Here is a 15099-nt window from a genome sequence, read left to right as displayed (position 1 = left end):
CCCATCCCAACAAGGGGATAGAAAGAAAAAGGAACATCTGAAAAATACCAACATAGATGTTTTATTCAACAAGAAACTGTGAGTGTTTAAAGTCTTCCCTGCACAATACAAGGTGTCCAAAAAAAGCTCAGTGTTCGGTAAAAAAATAAAGTGGAATCAGTGGCCTGGAGGGTGGAGACATGACTGTGACCAGAGGTCTTCAGTTCAACATTATCAGCAAGAAAAGTCAACATGGTGCCTTTAAGCAAGATGCTGCCACTGCACATGGCAGCACCCATCACATCAGTGTCAGGCGCATTGACCTTCTGCATCAGACAGAAGAAACATGATATGCATGTTCCTTCAGGAAGTGTTAAAGATGACTGGAAATCCACCACTATAGCATCTTCACCCACGCACGCTGAATCCGGCCTCCTACAGGAGTATTCTGCAGGAAAGGTACAGCACCAAATCAGAGAGGAGAGTCATTACCTACAGAATGGAAAACATTCCTGAAGTGGTTACAAAAACATCTAACATGTAGCATCTGCAGTGTAATATAGATTTGACATCCAAAGCTGTTTAGCAGTCAGTCCATGTATGGTGTCAAACAAGACAAGAGACTTTGCTGTGACAATGTCACCATGTTTATTACCTTCACACTGAACATGTCACTCCGTTTCAACCACAGGTGAAAAACTACTTGCACTCAGAAGAAACAGACACCTGCCATGTCAAACATGCGGCACCTGCTCACCATCCTTAATATGAAGTCTGAAACACCTCATCACAGCAGTTAAACAGTTAGGAAGTGCATCGCTGTGTGTCTGCTGGTTTTATTTTAATACACTGAAGCTGTGTGACAATACAAATTTCAAGGATGGATTGTTCTCGCATGTCAACGCTACTATCAATGGTCAAATCTGCTCAAATAGTACAGAGCCAGACATGAAATTTGAAGTGCACAGTCAGCAGAATTTTACAATGCAGCAGGGTTATAAAATTTTATTTTGAGAAACCTGTACATGGAGATTCTGGCTTTCAGTGTTTACATACATAAGAATAATGGGGTCACCAGCAGGTAAACTCGCTGATCAACAAGTGTGATCCATTACTCAAAACTGGACAGGAAGTTCAGTACAACCTGTTTGAGTTTAGCATCTGAGGCCTCGGAGATCTTACCGTCAGCCCTGAAAAATAAACGGGTCAAAAACAGCCCACTTTAATATTTAAGTGAATAACATCAGATACTCACTAAACCATATAATAGTGGTCATATGTCTCACCTGATTGTGGAAAGCAGTTCTTGTTGCTGACTGAGGATGTGCTGGAGGAAAGCCTTCTCAAACTTTGTGATCTTGCTGGGCTCCATTTTGTCCAAATGACCTCTGACCCCAGCATAGATGACAGCGACCTGCTCCTCAATTGCCATTGGAGCTGAATAAGGAAGAGAGAAAATGTATTCAACTTTCATTAAAAAAAAAAAAAAAAAGTTAAATTATTAAACAAAACAACAACAAAAAAAGAAGCATGTTTGTGCTCTACTCATCTTTGGTGACTCATCTCATTTGCAACAAACCCGCATAAAAAAAAAAAAAAAAAAAACTGGCTGCAGAACTTAATATGCATAACAGTGAACACAGCAGTCTGGTTAAGAATACATGTTGAAACTAATTGTACTCAGTTGAGATGATTAAGGAGGGAAATGTGTGCTCTTATAATGTGACAGGACCTTGGCTATTTAGTGACGTGTGTAATTTTGTCTCTGTACACCACCCCAATGGAGTTGAAATAAAACAAGATGTACTTGTAGTGTAGACTTAAGCTTTAATTTATGGGGTTTAACAAAAATTAACTGTAAAGATATTTCCACTTACAATACTGCCCTTGTTTGAGCAGTTCAGTGAGCCTGACGCCTCTGTTGAGAAGCTGCTGGGTCGCTGCGTCCAGGTCTGAGCCAAACTGAGCAAAAGCAGCCACCTCACGGTACTGAGCCAGCTCCAACTTCATGGTGCCTGCCACCTATAAAGCAAAGACACACACACACACACACACACACCAAAACCACATAACCTTTTTTTTTAATCATTATTAAACATTAAAAATCAACTGACCTAAATAAGAGAATTAATGAAATCTGCGTTTAAATCAACAGCAGCACTTACCTGTTTCATGGCTCTGGTCTGGGCAGCAGAGCCAACTCGGGACACAGACAGACCTACGTTGATAGCTGGGCGGATACCCTTATAGAACAGCTCAGTCTCCAAGAAGATCTACAGCAGACAGTTTAGAGGTAGCCAGTGACACAAATTGTCTAACAGAACAATATGGATGAAGACAACTGTACACAAACCTGTCCATCTGTGATGGAGATGACATTGGTAGGGATGTAGGCAGACACATCACCAGCCTGGGTCTCAATTACAGGGAGGGCAGTGAGGGAACCACCTCCAAAGTTGTCGTTCATCTTGGCAGCTCTTTCCAGCAGACGAGAGTGCAGATAAAACACATCACCGGGGTAGGCCTCACGACCAGGAGGACGACGCAGCAGCAGAGACATCTGACGATAAGCAACAGCCTAACAACAACAAAACAAAAAGAAGGTTGGGGGGGGGGGGGGGGGGGGGGCACGAGAACAAGTCACAATATAACTACAGTAATTTATTAAGAATCCAACAAGCCCTTTCAGGCACTGCAATCACAGTCACATTTTACCAAGTGTTAAGGCTCCCTGACACTTGCACGACTGATGTGCGCACTTGCATACACTGTTGTGCAGGACAGTAAACTCGTCTCAAACTCGTTAACTGTGAGCAGCTTTGTGCACAAAGAAAATTCCAAAATGTTCAAAATCTCCATCACGCATTAATGATGTGAACACTGCGCGAACAAATCAAAAACACTGCGTGCGATCGCGTCAGCGCACCACATCAGAGTGCATCTATCATAAACATACTTTAACAGCCACTCATGAGAAGAAAAGAACATGCAACTGTTTGACCAAGTTCTCCACCTTATTACGTGCGAACAAGAGACAGAAAAGCTGCAGATTCCTCTGCGATTCCGGAAGCGATTACATGCGCTTTCAACAGCCAACTCATTGAGAGAATGATTAATCCACTACAAAATAATTATTTTATATACGCAGCGTCCAGTGCGAGGCAGCCAGCGGAACAAAGCACAGCGTACAGCTGGGAACACAGCAGGTGGGATCATCACGACAAAGTGCGTGCAAGTGCGCGGATCAAAGTCGTGCAAGTGTCAGGGGGCCTTTATTTCAACTGTGAACTTTTCTGGTGTCATGGTAATGTAAGCTCTCACCTGTTTGGAAAGGTCGTCATAGATGATCAGAGCGTGCTTGCCATTGTCTCTGAAGTACTCTCCCATGGAGCAGCCAGAGTAGGGAGCCAAGTACTGGAGAGGAGCTGCATCAGAAGCAGTAGCAGAGACCACAATGGTGTACTTCATGGCGTCAGCATCAGTCAGCCTCTTCACCAGCTGAGCCACAGTGGACCTCTTTTGTCCGATGGCGACATAAATGCAGTACAGCTTCTTTTTCTCATCTGTACCATCATTAAAACGCTTCTGGTTGATGATTGTGTCAATGGCAATAGCAGTTTTTCTGTATTGGAAAATCAAATGAGAGCGAGCGAGAGAGAGAGGGAGAGGAAAAAAACCCCAAAACAAAACACACACGCATAATGTGCTCCTGTTACCTGCTAATGAACTTTATTAATGACATCAAAACAGGTCTCCAATAAAAACACACTAACACTACGTACCCGGTTTGCCTGTCACCAATGATCAGCTCACGCTGGCCTCTGCCAATGGGTACCAAACTGTCCACAGCCTTAATTCCAGTCTGCATTGGCTCCCTCACAGAGATACGGGGGATGATACCGGGGGCCTTCAGACCCACACGCCTACGTGTCTTAGAGCCCAGAGGACCCTGTAGGAGGGATTCATATAGAATAATACTCATAAAGAACCCATTTCTGGTGTATTTTTGCCAAGAGACACTGTATTACAATGTCAGCTGGACCAAAGCTAGCGCATCTGCACAAACTATCATTGTCCCTTTCTACATGGTCCTTTTCAGCATGATTTTTCTTGATTCATGGGTATCTGCAAAAGCAAAAGCTTGCAAGATGGTTGTGAGACCAGCTATCTAACAAGAACACAGGAGGCATAGCTGAAGATGCCGCAATTTTCTTTGGGAGCAATGAAGATGGACAGGATTAGGAATGACTATATCAGAGGGACAGCACAGGTAGGAGAGTTTGAAGACAAGGTCAGAGACATGATTTGGACAGCAGCATAGAGACGTACAGAAGAGAGACCCAGGGTGTAGAGGGAGAAGAGTGCTGAGGATGGCACCACTGGGCAGCAGGAGAAGAGGGATAGCAAAAATGGAAGTAGAGGTGAAGGAAGACATGCAGGTGGGTGGTGTGACAAAACATACAGAGGACAGGGTGAGATGTAAACTCGAACTGCTGTGGCAACACCTAATGGGATCAAACGGAAGAAGCAGCAGCAGCAAAGCAGATCAGGCATGAGGAGCTGGACATAGTCTCCTAATTGGATTTCAGTGTGGTCACTGGAGACACAGTAATGTCCAGAGTAAATGGAACTGGGTTAGGTCAAACAACAGACAATTTAATGCCAGAAGTCAATGGTTCTAATGTAACGGAAGTGGCTCAAGTAACCTTTCCATCAATGGCATTTCCCAGAGCATCCACCACACGGCCAAGCAGTTCTTCACCAACAGGAACATCCACGATGGCACCAGTCCTCTTCACAATGTCACCCTCCTTAATCAGTTTGTCATTACCGAACACTACAACACCAACGTTGTCAGGCTCCAAGTTCAGAGACATTCCCTGAGAAAAACAAAAAAGTTAGACCTTATTAGCAATGTATTCAATGCTCATCACTTAAGTACTGTACTAATTGTACAGTACTTAAAACTTTTATTAAAAAGGTACAAACCAAATGCATTTATAAACTGTGCAAGTTACATTTTAATATGTTCTGGCGGTTTGGCTTAGTTGTTAGTACTGCAGGCTCAGACCTAGAAGGTCCCACTTTCACTTTCAACCTGGTCTTTTCTGTGTAGAGTTTGTGTGGCTTACATCTAGGTTCTTCAGCTTCACTCCACTTCCAAAGACATGCATGTTAGGTGAAATGGTGACTAACAGTAGGAAAGCATGTGTCACTGCACATGATCAACTCCCCTCACGCACTGCATCATGGGATCATCTGTATTTCTACAGCTGACTGCCCATGGATGTAAACAAAGAGGGATACAGCACTTTTAAGACAATTTTGGATGAGATTATGTAAAAGTAGCTGTTAGTTATGGCGTGGCTGACTTTGTGGCACAAAGGATGTGCAGTTTGAGTGAGAACGCAGATTAAGTTGAGCGAGAGAAGGACGCCTAAAACTGTGATGCAGACCACCAGCGCACAGCGGTGCAGTTTGGGCAAGGTCCCTAATCTGTGTGTGTTGAGCGCCTTGCATGACAGCATCCTGACATTGGTGTGAGAGTGCGTCTGTGTGAATGTGAAGCATAATTGTAAAGCACTTTAAGCTTCTGATGCAGATGGAAAAGAGCTATATAAATGCAGTCCAACTGTATGGTTTGCCTTGCAACAAACACTGTATATAATGGATTTTCGCTCACATTGAACAAAACAACCAGTCCGACTGCAATGCATTAAAAACCCCTCATATCTGCTGGACAGAGCAGCCTGGACACGCCCAGTAACGGGTACGAAATGAAGTTCGGCACTAACACTAGCTGATTTGAGGAAAGTGGCTCTCATATTTCCTTGATTAAAAGACTGGCTGTTTAATTTTTTCAAAATGTGCTCAGACACGGGACCTAAACGAGGCAGGGCATAATTCAAGGCTGGTGATTATTAACAAAATGCTGCTTGTTGCCTGCGCTGTAATATGGTGTTACGTTTCACACATTCTTCGATATGATAAACCAAACCGCTTTCACAGCCCTCTGCTTGGCTGCGAACCCATGCACCTGCTAAATGAGTGAGACCGCAAGGGCTATGATTTGTCAGTTTACATTTTCACTCCATCCTCTCCAGTCTCATTTAAGTAGTTTTTGCACTGCGCCTGCACGATTACATTTCGATCATGGCTCAAATATGTTTGGCAGAAAAGTCCACAAATATGACCAACTTTACAACAAGGAGTCAGAAAGACTCAAATGACCCACAATTCATGGAGGAAAATTGTACGTACCATATCGTTGGTTTGGAGGCTGATGATTGCATAAAGAAGTGGAACTTGTTGAGGGATAAATTAACCCAGAAGAAGCCACTGTTTTTGCGGCAAATTGCATCAAGACGCGACGGAGAACTTTAAAACATCAAGTGCATGTCATCATTGCATGGCCACGGAGGCCGGTGATTCCACAATTTTTGCCAGGGGTTGTATACAAGTTTGACTGTATCTTGCTTCCAGGACCTTCTGAGTGATGGGGTAAATTGCACATATTTCGAGGTTGTACAGTTGCATTTCCCACAATCCAATATGGCCGGTGTAGATTCCTACTATTGACTATGGGTGTGAGTGGAGTGTGTTAGTCTGCCGGTATTTGAGAGACATGCAACAGACTGCTGCCCCCAGGATGTACCCCGTCTCTTGGCTAATGAATAATGGGGTTTTATTAGTTTGAAAACATAAACGGTCTGTTTTTGCTTGCTTTGTGACCAGTAAATAGGAACTATTTTCATTATAGTTTAATTTTTTTCAGAAATTAGCTTGCAGTAGTTTTATCAGGGTGTCCTTGTCCTTATCGATACCTTAAGTCCAGAAGAGAACTCCACCATCTCCTCTGCTTGGACATTCCTCAGCCCATATACTCTGGCAATACCGTCACCAATGGACAGTACACGTCCTGTCTCCTCCAGGTCCGCAGAAGTGTCAGCTCCCAAGATCTTCTCTTCCAGGATGGATGATACCTCTGCTGTGCCTGTGAAATAATGAAAATCTATATTTGTAAATGTTGCTCAGCAAAAGTGATTTTGAAATTACATATGAAAGTATTAGCAGTATTTGTATTAGTCATAGAGCAGGTAGCTGAATGGATAAAGAGCTGGCCTGCTAATATTTAGACCTGTGTTTACATCATGCTCATGCTACCTGTGTCCATAGACAAGACGCACAATCTTACATCATCTCAAGCCACCCAGCTGTAAATGGGTATCAGCCTTAGCTGGGGAAATAACCTGTGTTGGACTAGCGTCTCATCCAGGGGGAGTCATTGACTCGACATTACGCAACAAAATTCTAAGATAAGCTCCGGCACCAACAGGCCTATACAGGACTTACTTCATGCCATTTGATATGTAGGTACAAGTCAAGACATACTTCTAGTTACTACCTTTACACCAGTACTGCATTAATATTCCTTTCAGACTGACAACACACGTTGGCTGTTATGACCAAGATTATCTTGAGTTTGCATAATTTTTCCCATTATTTGGATAAACGTATTCCATCAAAAATTAACTTAGTATACAGTCCACGCATACAAGCATGAAACTCTGTGCATGATAAATGTATAGACTTGTTGGAGAGTGTCACTGCCAAATGGAAGGCGGCTACAGTAAGTAGCTGCCTGTATAATCTGTTATAGGTTACCGAGGTAAACATGGACATATTGCCTTTGTAGGGATCCTCTCCTTGCTACCCAGACACTTCTAATGACATTCTCCCTTATTCGTTTGGCAACAAAAGTTTACAGTGAGGCAGATTTAGCTTGCCACATAGGACAGCTCTACATAAACACACAACCGATACGGCTCAATTAGTGACCTTAATCAATTCCAATTGGTGTGAGTATGAAGAGAAGGATTTGTCACCTGTCTTCTGCAGCCATTGTCTGTGAGTGTGAAGGTGGTTGACCCCACGCAGGCAGCCGGGACAGTCCTTAGACACCTGGATTCAATGGCATGGTGTTTAAATTGACACCAACGTCATATAAAGACGCCATACATAATACAGCGATATTTAATGTGTGCCTTTTGATAACATAAAGCCTGTGTAGTAGATTACAGAACTGTCAGCCTTTCTGACCTTCAAAGGCATGGCCGAATGAGCACTTAGCTAGCACTAGCATGAGTGTCAATACCAACATGAGCAGTTTGGTTTTTCAATAAGGACTTCATGAAATGACTCAATTGAAATTTCAAGCATATGGACACAAATTGTGCATAGAGGTTTGTTGAAACAACATTAGCTTAAACGCGATTAGCTAGCGGCCTTGACGTTACACTATGTTCACACTACTACCGTTATAAACTTGCAAGTCGGCAATGATTTGCAGTCGACCTCATTAAAATACTCCACAAATCCAGCCCGTTGGGCAGAATTCTGACCAAAGATGCTGCCACTCGCACTAGATAGCATTTACCAGACTATTAATGACCTCACTCTCCTCCCCCGCCGTCAACAGCAGCGACCTGCCTTTCTTCTCTATCCTTTTTTTTTTCCTTCTTCTTCTTCTTCTTCTACCGAGGTTTTTGGCGGTTTCAAACCGACACAGTGCATTACCGCCCACCAACGGGTTGGGTGTGGTAGCATTAATGGAAGAAATGGAGAGATAAGGGAGGGGAGGGAACAAAAGTTGTGGGAATTTCACTGTACATATTATATTGAATTATCCATGTTCCCTTTACAATGTGCAATTACATTCCTCCAAGCAGGTGGTGTAAGTGTAGAAAAAGTAATCCCTAAAGTGTTTAAACTGGTCTGTTTTCGTGTTCTAACATCATCTAATAGAATTCTGTCTGTTATATGCTTGGCACGCCAATAAAACATGCTCACCAGTCTCCCTTGTGCTGCAATCTCAAACAATGACTGGTTTCATGTTTTCCAGTGATGTTGGGAGTATGATTTAAGCCTGTGTGACCTATACGTAGTGGTGAGATTACTTCCTCCGACTCCATCTCCCCTGTCTCCTTGATACAACCTGTCCCTGAATTTTACATTAAAAAACAACCCTTAGATTTCCTGTCCCACTGCTTTTTGCCATGCTTTGTTCATTTCTGTCTTGATGATTGTTTTGACTTCAGATTTACTAAGTGGAATGTTGATCTGTATTTCTGATTTCAGAGCTGCTTTTGTCAGCTGATCAACTGCTTCATTGGCCTCAATTTCAGTATGAGATGGAACCCACATGAAACACACTGAAATACTCTGTTGTTGTAGTTTGAATAAGCTTTGAATAATCTCAGTGATCAGGTCTGGCCTGCAAACAAATTTGACATTTGAAATTCTGAGTGCTGCCATTGAATCTGAACAGATGACGTGGTTGATCTGAAGCAATCACCTCCTCTACCCACCACAGTTCAAGCAAAAGTGCTAGCAGCTCCACAGAAAGACAGATCAATGATCTAACAGTCTTTTTATGATTGACGTATGAATTGGGGAATATAAACTGCTGCTCCTGTCTTCCTGTGACTAGATCTTTACATCCACCTGTAAATATCATATCCGTATATTTCATTTTAAGGTACCACATGAATGAGATTGTCCATCTCACCAGACATATTACCTTCACTCAAAAAATGGCTCTTTGGGAATGAACTCAATTCACGTACGTGCAGGTATTTTCATCTAAATAATATACGAGGTCTGTCAATAAAGTAACGGTCCTTTTTATTTTTTCAAAAACTATATGGATTTCATTCATATGTTTTATGTCAGACATGCTTGAACCCTCGTGCGCATGCGTGAGTTTTCCACGCCTGTCGGTTGACGTCATTCGCCTGTGAGCACTCCTTGTGGGAGGAGTCGTCCAGCCCCTCGTCGGAATTCCTTTGTCTGAGAAGTTGCTGAGAGACTGGCGCTTTGTTTGGTCAAAATTTTTTCTAAACCTGTGAGACACATCGAAGTGGACACGGTTCGAAAAATTAAGCTGGTTTTCAGTGAAATTTTAACGGCTGATGAGAGATTTTGAGGTGATTCTGTCGCTTTAAGGACTTTTCACGGTGCGAGACGTCGCTCAGCGCTCTCAGGCGCCGTCGTCAACCTGTTCAAGCTGAAACCTCCACATTTCAGGCTCTATTGATCCAGGACGTCGTGAGAGAACAGAGAAGTTTCAGAAGAAGTCGGTTTCAGCATTTTATCCGAATTCCACTGTTAAAGGAGATTTTTTAATGAAAGACGTGCGGACGGGTCCGCGCGTCGGGACGCAGCCGACGGCGGCCGGCGGCACAGGAAAAACACCTCCGTGTTGATAACCATTTGTAAAATCCAGGCGGCTTTTGATGGCTTTCAGTGGAGTGAGTATATGAGAAATGTTTAACAGCAGGACATGTTCCAACTTGTCCTTAAGGCTTTCAACAGAGGTGTTTTCCTGTGGCGGAGCGTCGCGGCGGCTGCGAGCCGACGCGCGGACCCGTCCGCACGTCTTTCATTACAAAAAATCTCCTTTAACAGTGGAATATCCGGATAAAATGCTGAAACCGACTTCTTCTGAAACTTCTCGTTCTCTCACGACGTCCTGGATCAATAGAGCCTGAAATGTGGAGGTTTTAAGCTGAAACAGGCTGATGACGCCGCCTGAGAGCGCTGAGCGACGTCTCGCACCATGAAAAGTCCGTAAAGCGACAGAATCACCTCAAAATCTCTCATCAGCTGTTAAAATTTTCACTGAAAACCAGCTTAATTTTTCGAACTGTGTCCACTTCGATGTGTCTCACAGGTTTAGAAAAATTCTGATCAAACAAACGCGCCAGTCTCTCAGCAACTTCTCAGAAAGGAATTCCGACGAGGGGCTGGACGACTCCTCCCACAAGGAGTGCTCATGTTGTACCAGGTATGGGGACACTCACAGGCGAATGACGTCACCGACAGGCGTGGAAAAACTCACGCATGCGCACGAGGGTTCAAGCATGTCTGACGTAAAAACATATGAATGAAATCCATATAGTTTTAGAAAAAAATAAAAAGGACCGTTGCTTTATTGACAGACCTCGTATGTAGTCCCAACTCAATTAAATTACATAATTTTACATGGATGTGCTTTATTTGAGTTGGGGCTACATATATTTATTAGATGGAATCCAATCCAATGAGTTAGTTTTTTGATAATATCACAAAACAAATGACATACTGGATGAACTCAATTCAATTATGGGCAGGATTTCCATCTAATAAAGTCCCAACTAAATTAAATAGAATTATTTTGCATGGATGTGCTGTATTTGAACTGGGGCTACATATATTTATTAGATCTAAATCCTGCACATAATTGAACTGAGTTCATCCAATGCATCTGTTTTTTTGTTGAGTGTTCCTTTGAGGGTTTCTCCATCTCAAAGTCTACTTGGGGCATAGGAAAAAAAACAAGGGTGAAAGCAGACAATGGTACCACACAACTATGTACTAACTTAGACAAACCTAGTTTCCTAGCATGACTATTTCCTATCCAACCAAAACTATTAGACTTAATTTTACCATGCTTCCAATATGGGTTTAAAACAGATTTGGTCAGATGTGTCTGTTTGTGACTCTGTACATTTGTCCAATATCCCATAGAAAATCGGAGATGCCTACAGGTTAAAGGTAATTCTCCAACCTCTACCTGAAGCGCTGGGATTGGTGATGTCTTGACAGCTCCACAACATACGTGGAGGGCCTGAGCGTGTATCGCATCAAGCTTTTGTAAATGAGATTCTGCGGCTGATCTGTATGCATAATCTAAGGCAGATCTTATTATGGCAGTATAGATTTGCTTCAGAGACTTCGTGGTAGGTCCCCAGCTACTTCCTGTCAGACACCTCATTATATTTGTTGCTGTTTTACGTCTTGTGACAACTCTCTGGATATGACCACCAAAGGTGAATTTACAATCCATCCAGACACCCAAAAACACACAGTTTGAACATACTTAAATGACTGCCTATAAAGAGTGATTGAAATTGGTAGATTATTACGTTTTTTGGAGAAACATATGGCCTGTGTTTTATAAGAGAAAAACAGAAACCCCACTTATTGCCCCATCTCTCCACTGTGCTGACAGCTGCCTGAAGCTTTTCCGAATAAATGCTGCTCAAATGGCTGAATGAACTCCTCTATTTATGTCGCACTGTTCTCTTTTTGCTCAGTGCTGCCTGAGTCTGTGTATATTCAACCAATACACACAGACATTTATGGAAACATAGATGGCTATATCTCTATGTATCTATATAAATTGAGAGAGATATATGGATATGCTAGATGAATTAATTGTTGTAATTCTGGCATTGCACATTTCTGGGGGGACTGAAAACTAGTCCTTTGCATTACTGACATAATTTAATAGGAATTTTGGTTCCATACGTTTTGCTCTATTGAATGACTCCATTGCCTTTTTTTAGTAAAAATGCAAAAAAGGAACCAAAATTCAATACGCCAGAAGTCGATTAGAAGTTTACACAGTGTTTGCGGGGACATATTTAGCTGTAGCAGAGCTGCCATACTGTCCAGCTGCTTTCCACTTCCTGTTCAGAGAAGAAACACCTAGCTTTCAGTAAAATATCAAATTACAAGTATTTATGTAGGTGTCATAGAAATAAAAAAAAGTAAATAAATAAATAAATAAATAAAATTACCTCCACCCCACCAAAAAAAAAGTAAAAAAAAAGGCAAAGTGAATTCTGCTTAATTGAAAACAAATGCTAAGTGTTGTTTTGTCCTCAGTTATTAAAGAATTGTTCACAACTGCCAATTGTGTTTGTCAAGAAAAATTGCTGTCCTTCCGTCCCTCCGTACGGCAAAACCTTCCACATCTTAAAACTCAAGAACCAAAAAAACTCTCAAATTCAAAATTTTTATACATTAGAACTAGGAGGTCAGAACTCTGCCTGCCAAAAATCCATGCATTTCTGACATTTAGAAATGCCTTTTTTGCTCAATCAATTTTGGGTTTCAAGTGGGAAATATTTTTCATTTCATTTAATTTCATTTCATTTATTTATTTATTTCATTCATTTAAAAGAAAAAAAACAGAAAAGCAGAAATAAAGCATCTCCATTACCAGAATGAAAAGGAGCAGAGAGAAGAACAAGTCTTATATTTTCTGCCCCTTTTTACAATACAATCTTTCAATATCCAGCGTCATTTTTTCAACATTATTTAACAGATTGTATTTCTTTAACTTGTCACATACCACTGACTTATTTCATAATTATGACCATTATTAAATAGATTACATCTCTGACAGGTTACATTTTTAAACTTAAAACATTTTATACATTATTAACAAATTACATTTTTTTTTTACTTCCTTACAGCCCACTAACTTATTTTATAGTTTCATACTTACTTAATACATCTAGTTTAATACGTTTTTTAAATAATTTAAGCGACCTTAATTCTTTAATTTCTTTGTTGAGATTGTTCCATAATTTTACACCATTTACTGCAATACTCCGTTCTTTTACTTTGGTTCTGTATCTTGGTTTTCTAAAGACTTCTATTCCTTTCAGTTTATAACTACTTACTCTTTTCTCAAACATATTTTGAATGTTTGTTGGTAAAGCATTTTTATTAGCTTGGTACATTGTTTGTAATATTTTCAAATCGACCAAATCACGAAATTTAAGTACCCTGTACTTAATGAACAATGGATTAGATGGATCTCTAAAACCACTGTTGCTAATCACCCTTAAAGCCCTTTTCTGCAGAATAAACAGAGGTTGTATATAAGTTGTATATGATGATCCCCAGATTTCTACACAATAAGTTAAATATGGGAAAATCAATGAATTGTACAATGTTAATAAACCATAACTATTTAATGAATATTTTACTTTATGCAAAACAGCAATGGCTTTCGCTATTTTTCCTTTTATGTAATTTATGTGTGACTTCCATGTAAGATCTTCATCAATTATGACTCCTAAAAATTTCATTTCTTTTACCCTTTGTATATCCATTCCATCTATTTGTAATGACACGTTATTTTTTTTTTGCTCTGTCATTAAACAATATGAAATTTGTCTTATTAATATTTAGTGACAGTCTGTTTATATCAAACCAATGCTTAACCTTTTCCAATTCTGTTTTTATCACTTGTGCTACTTCCTGTATATCTGATCCAGAGTAAAACAGTGTTGTATCATCAGCAAATAAAATGCTACCAAGCACATTAGATACATTCACAAAATCATTGATATACAAAATAAACAGTTTGGGTCCAAGTACTGATCCTTGTGGTACTCCATAAGCAATATTACACAATTCTGATTTGATATTATTTATCTGAACAAACTATTTTCTGTTTTCTAAGTAGCTTTTTACCCACTGATGTGCAATACCTCTTATTCCATATTCTTGTAACTTGTGAAGCAATCTTGAGTGGTCAATAACATCAAAAGCTTTTTTCAAGTCAATAAAAATACTTACAAAATAATCCTTATTTTCTATTGTTGTTGATATTTTCTCTATTAATTCCATAATTGCCATAGCTGCCGAATGTTTTGTTCTGAATCCATACTGAGCATTATTTAAAATATGATGTTTCTCAGTGAATTTATCCAACCTTGTCACAAAAACTTTTTTCCATAATTTTAGAAAACTGTGGAAGCAATGATACTGGCCTGTAATTAGAGAATTTATGTTTGTCTCCATTTTTATATAATGGGACTACCTTAGCAGTTTTCATTTCATCTGGAAAAATCCCTGTTGACAGAGACAGATTGCAAATATAAGTAAATGGTTCAATAACAGTTTCTATTATACTTTTTACAGTCATCATGTCTAAATCTTCATGGTCAGTTGATCTTTTGCTTACACAGTTTTTTACAATATTTCTTATTTCATCTTTTTCCACATTGTCCAGGAAAATACTATTGACCGTATTTACAAGTGTATGTAATGTATCTTCTACTATTGGTTTATTTCCCACCAGACTTGATCCTACATTTGAAAAATAATCATTAAACCCATTTGCCACTTCTTTTATGTCATATATCTCTTTATTTTCTTTGACAAAGTAATTTGGAAAAGTTGCTTTCGCTCCATCACTTTCAATCACACTTTTTATAATTCCCCATGTTGCCCTCATATTATCTTTACTCTTATTTAATTGTTCACTATAATAATCTT

The 15099-nt window shown here is 40.3% G+C and overlaps 1 protein-coding gene across 1 annotated transcript; it reads right to left on the bottom strand.

Annotated features, from left to right (window-relative positions):
• Window positions 1-608: 608 nt before the first annotated feature.
• LOC117510754 (ATP synthase subunit alpha, mitochondrial-like) lies at window positions 609-8505 on the bottom strand. Its single transcript, XM_034170592.1, has 11 exons — window positions 8353-8505; window positions 7866-7941; window positions 6804-6973; window positions 4686-4859; window positions 3762-3928; window positions 3301-3601; window positions 2333-2557; window positions 2145-2252; window positions 1857-2001; window positions 1266-1416; window positions 609-1169 (listed from the first exon to the last, which is right to left on the bottom strand). Exons 1-11 carry the CDS (start codon window positions 8410-8412, stop codon window positions 1091-1093), a joined length of 1656 nt encoding a protein of 551 aa, XP_034026483.1. The 5' UTR covers window positions 8413-8505; the 3' UTR covers window positions 609-1090.
• Between the last annotated feature and the right edge of the window lie 6594 nt (window positions 8506-15099).

Source organism: Thalassophryne amazonica, chromosome 5, assembly GCF_902500255.1.
Source record: "Thalassophryne amazonica chromosome 5, fThaAma1.1, whole genome shotgun sequence".
In the NCBI taxonomy this organism is placed as follows: Eukaryota; Metazoa; Chordata; class Actinopteri; order Batrachoidiformes; family Batrachoididae; genus Thalassophryne; species Thalassophryne amazonica.
The sequence above is the reverse complement of the archived record's forward strand: the minus strand, read 5'-3'. Positions and strand labels throughout refer to the sequence as shown.

Excerpts from the sequence above, each read along its gene's own strand:
- LOC117510754 (XM_034170592.1), bottom strand. The coding sequence starts at position 8,412 with ATGCTATCTAGTGCGAGTGGCAGCATCTTTGGTCAGAATTCTGCCCAA. Across the intron at positions 7,942-8,352 it reads CTGCCCAACGGGCTGGATTT|GTGTCTAAGGACTGTCCCGG; the intron begins GTGGAGTATTTT and ends CATTGAATCCAG. Across the intron at positions 4,860-6,803 it reads AGTTCTCTTCTGGACTTAAG|GGAATGTCTCTGAACTTGGA; the intron begins GTATCGATAAGG and ends TGTTTTTCTCAG.